General features: G+C 36.9%; 1 protein-coding gene across 3 annotated transcripts; it reads left to right on the top strand.

Annotated features, from left to right (window-relative positions):
• Positions 1-820: 820 nt before the first annotated feature.
• LOC113284302 (protein DETOXIFICATION 16-like) lies at positions 821-3,604 on the top strand. Of its 3 annotated transcripts, XM_026533738.1 has the most exons (9): positions 821-1,156; positions 1,580-1,876; positions 2,021-2,124; positions 2,198-2,284; positions 2,430-2,486; positions 2,614-2,852; positions 2,936-3,054; positions 3,149-3,235; positions 3,355-3,604. In XM_026533738.1, the coding sequence occupies exons 1-9, from the start codon at positions 899-901 to the stop codon at positions 3,412-3,414; spliced, it is 1,308 nt and encodes a 435-aa protein (XP_026389523.1). In that variant the 5' UTR covers positions 821-898; the 3' UTR covers positions 3,415-3,604. The 3 variants fall into 3 exon arrangements, with proteins under 3 accessions (XP_026389523.1, XP_026389522.1, XP_026389521.1); XM_026533737.1 differs by having other exon boundaries at positions 1,580-2,124; XM_026533736.1 differs by lacking the exon at positions 3,355-3,604 and having other exon boundaries at positions 1,580-2,124; positions 3,149-3,306.
• Positions 3,605-4,779: the final 1,175 nt, after the last annotated feature.

Raw genomic sequence — 4,779 nt, forward strand, 5'->3', positions numbered from 1 at the left:
TTAAAACATGGTTCAAATGGCCGAGTAAAAATTAGTATGGTGAAATGGACACCAAAAAAATAGCAAGGATGAAACTGGATTCATCCTGACTTAAACTTAGAAAACAACAAGGATGAAACCGGATACATCCTGATGTAAATTAAAAATAAAAAGAATATTTGAAAATGGGTAGGATGAAACTGTTTACATCATGTCATTTAAACAGTATCAAAATCTAAATGTCCTTTTCACTTAGGAATTGTTGATTTTGGTCTTTTTAACCAATTTTGTGCTTATTTTATCACTTGAATAAACCCCACATAAACTTGATTCCAAAAAGAGAAAGAAGCTTAAAAATGCTTATTTTGAATATCTCTACTAAACTATATGCCAGATTTCTAGTAAATCACAGTTTTACCTAAAGAAACACTAAAGATTTGCATTATCAATTCACAGTTGGTAAAAAAGAAATCCTTTTCACAGTTGGTAATTCTCTTACTAGTAATTTCGTTTCTTTTTATTTATGTGGAGGTTATTTTTGAGTCTAGATTATAATGTTTTGCATAGACGAAAGCCATGCATTTATCTAAACGGTGTGTTTGGTTCACTAACACCACACCAGTGGACAAAAGGACTATCTGTCTTCTTTCAAATCAGCAATGCCTTCCTTGTCAATCAGTAGTCCAACCAAACCAAGAAAAACAAAAAAGTACGTACTTGAAACTATTAGTCATGAATATGATCGGTCGCCCTCGGTTCCTGCCCACCGTTCATCCAAAAGGATTCAATGTATGGTGATTTTCTAACGATACAATTATTGAATTGTAAAAGAATAGGTGAAGTGTGTCAATCTCCCACTAGTTCTTGAGTCTCTTTCTTTCCCACTAGATCAGTGTGTGTTCTTAGAGAAAACACAGAAATGATGGAGAAAAAGGAAGAAACATGCAGTTTGAATTCTCCATTAATATCACCAAATAGAGAAGAAAACAAGGCAGAGATTATTATTGAAGAAGTGAAGAAACAATTATGGTTATCTGGACCTCTAATAACAGTTAATCTCCTACACTTCTGCATACAGTTGATTTCAGTTATGTTTGTTGGTCATCTTGGTGAACTCTCACTCTCTGGTGCTTCAATGGCTACTTCTTTTGCAACTGTTACTGGTTTCAGCTTGCTGGTAATTAACTTTCATCATCTCTTCTTAATTTCTACCATTACATTCGATTTTCAGCTTCAATGGCTGCTTCCTCTAAGCTGGGGTCATGTTTCACATCTATTTATGCGCATTTATGTAACTATAGTAGATTTGATGGCTTAAAGATATGTGCTCATTGTGCACTCATGCGTGTGATAATCCACTCAGAAGTCGAGATAATCCACTTTTAAGATAATTGTTAGTTTTGTGCCTTGGTGATGGAATATGTAACACTGGGAAATGATGGAGTATTATGTTGTTGTTGCATTTTATTCTGATCCGTGGGAGAACCCGAATATGGTTCCATGATTATTTTTTTCATTCGGAGTAAACCATCTTTTGATCTCGACTTAATGGGATTGTTGTTGTTCTTATCTAATTATGGGTCATTCTGATTTGGTCTAGATGGGAATGGCAAGTGCATTAGATACTCTTTGTGGTCAATCTTACGGAGCAAAACAGTATCATATGTTAGGCATACATATGCAAAGGGGAATGTTTATTCTTTTACTAGTTAGCATTCCACTGGCTTTTGCTTTGGCTAACACATGCCGTATTCTCATATTTGTGGGACAAGATCCTGAAATATCAGCCCAAGCAGGAGTTTATGCTGGATATATGATCCCTTGCCTATTCGGGTATGCACTTCTTCAATGTTATGTCAGGTTTCTACAAACCCAAAACATAGTCTTTCCAATGATGGTAAGTTCTGCAATGACGGCCTTGATGCATTTTCTTGTGTGTTGGGTTCTGGTTTTCAAAGTTGGCCTAGGAAATAAAGGTGCTGCAATAGCGACCTCCATATCTTGTTGGATCAATCTGACATTTCTCGTACTTTATGTTAAGTACTCTGGTAAATGTGAAAGGACTTGGACTGGTTTCTCAAAAGAAGCACTCCATGACATTCTTAACTTTATAAGACTCGCAATTCCTTCTGCCATCATGGTCTGGTAAGTCCTACTTTCCTGAGTGACTACTTATTGTAAAATTTTAGCAATTGTCTAACTTCATCAACTGGAACAGCTTAGAAGTGTGGTCTTTCGAGCTGGTGGTTCTGCTATCGGGTTTGCTTCCCAATCCAAAGCTAGAAACTTCGGTGTTATCGATCTGGTAAACTCCTTGCCCATACTTGTTTCGTAACTGGCTTGATGAATGTTTTCAAAATACAAACAACAACGCTGTAATTTTTTACTCTCGTTATGGGGAAAAAAATTGAATTATCTTTTCTGTTTGCTAAATCCTTCACATTTTTCAGCTTAAACACCGGTTCATTAGTCTCAATGATCTCATCTGGACTCAGTAGTGCAGTAAGGTCAGTTGCTCTAAATTGCCATTTTCACACAACATTGAAACAAACAATCAAAAGAACAAACTAAAAATGATTATGCTAGATGATTGTATAAAGCTCTTACAGTAAAAGTTTTTCTAAAAATTCACAGCACAAGAGTTTCGAATGAGCTAGGAGCAGATAATCCTCAGGCTGCGCGTTTAGCAGTAAAAGTTGCGCTTGTTTTGGCAGCCTCACAGGGAATTCTAATAGGCGCAATCATGATTTTGGTACGCAATATTTGGGGCAGTGCTTATAGCACAGAGAAAGAGGTGGTGGATTATGTAGCGCTCATGATGCCAATCCTTGCCGTCTCCAACTTCATTGGCGGACTTCAAGTCGTTCTTTCAGGTTCTTTTTGCGATCAAATAGTGCTAAACAGTAAATTATGTGTCAATTTTCGGCTTGAAATATCTACCAAGTCGTCCTTTCAGGTACGGCTAGAGGATGTGGTTGGCAAAAGATTGGTGCTTATGTCAATCTGGGATCTTATTACCTTGTCGGAATTCCTTCTGCAGTTCTATTAGCTTTTGTTCTACATGCCGGAGGAAAGGTTTGATCGTTTTTCTCTATTATACTTGGTCAAGTTTTGCAAGATTATTAAGTACTAATGGCGATGCTTTGTTGATGTGAAATTGCGTAAACAGGGACTTTGGGTTGGGATGGTATGCGCACTCTTTGTTCAAGGTTTTTCGCTTCTTATCATCACTGTACGCACCAATTGGGAGCAAGAAGTAAAACAATTTTTACCCTCATTCTTTCAAAATCTTCAAACAAATTTTTTTTCCCCCTGTTGGTTATGAATATTCTAACTGATTCATTGTTTTAATTTGTGTAACTTTGGCACATTCAGGCGAAACGAGCGTCAGAAAGAGTTTACGATGCTGCAATTCCTGTAACTATAGTGTCATAAAGCACTTGAGTTTCCGGCGTGTAAAAATTTCTTGGATGATTTACATGATAGATAAAGTAGTAGATCAGGTACTCATTATCCGAGAATTAGAAACACAAAAGTTTGTTATTTTGAAGAAATGACGCCTGCAAGTTTAAATGGTTCCCCGTTTCCAAGTAATAAAATTACAATCCTCCAAGGGATACAAACATTACGAAGCAAAACACATAAAGAAACAAATCCATTAATTTCACAAATGTTATCTTCATATTAAAGCTGAATCACCATATGATCATGGTCCTGCTAAACAACATGGATATTCGGGACCATGGTGACAATCTTGCGTGTGGCAATCGATACAAATCCCTGAACCGAAAATAGTGTGACTACTGCAAGCATATCTACCACCACCACAGCATACACGGTAGTCAGCGTCCCATAGTGATACTAATCCACAAGGTTCCCCAACTTCAGAACATGCGTTAACCGAAGCTAAGAAGACGGTGAAAACCATAGCAAACACAGTGAACAAATTCATGACACTTTTGCTCTTCATATCTTTACTTTGGTGAAATTAACTTGTAGTTTGATGTTTTTTTTTTTTTTTTTGTTGTTGTTGGAAGTATACTGTTTGCCGAAGTTGTTCTTATTTATAGTTTCTTCTTCTGGCCTTTAACTAGTGCATATGGATCATTATGCTAGCAATGTTTAATCATGAATGCCTATCATCTCAAGTTTCCAAGCAATTTCCGACGAATATACAAATCATACATGGGCTTTGACAAAATGTTTAATTATTGAATTCAGATCATTAACACATTATTTCGTGTCAGAGAGTGGACTTCAGCTAATAATCATCATCTAGCTAGCACCCCAGTATACTAAATTCAAGTCTTTTATTTTTTTCTTTCAATGCTCACCCCCTGATGGGGCCCAGTCACCTGGACTGGCCCTATTTCCAGCCTAGCCCGCCAACCCAAAGGAACGTTAGATTTTATCATCACCCTATTGCCAGCCTAATTCGCAAACAGGGACTTTGTGTTGGGATGGTATGCGTACTTGTTGTTCAAGGTTTTTCACTTCTTGTCATCACCATACGCATAGACCGGGAGCAAGAAGTAAAACATATTTTAGCCTCTTTATTTCAGAATTTTAAAGAACAACTAATTGGGGGATAAAAAAGGAATTGGGGGATATTGATTACTTCCCCCAACTTATGGTGTGTGCTAAGGGGTGATTTTTGTGTATGAAAATACTAAAATACCCTTTGATTAATTAAAAACAGTATGAAAAGACTACTATACCCTTTCCCCTAAAACTTAAAATCTAAAAAACAAACACATATCCCCCCTTCTACTCAGTACCGGCACTGACCTAGGTTTAGGT

This window comes from Papaver somniferum, chromosome 5 (assembly GCF_003573695.1).
Source record: "Papaver somniferum cultivar HN1 chromosome 5, ASM357369v1, whole genome shotgun sequence".
Taxonomy (NCBI): Eukaryota; Viridiplantae; Streptophyta; class Magnoliopsida; order Ranunculales; family Papaveraceae; genus Papaver; species Papaver somniferum.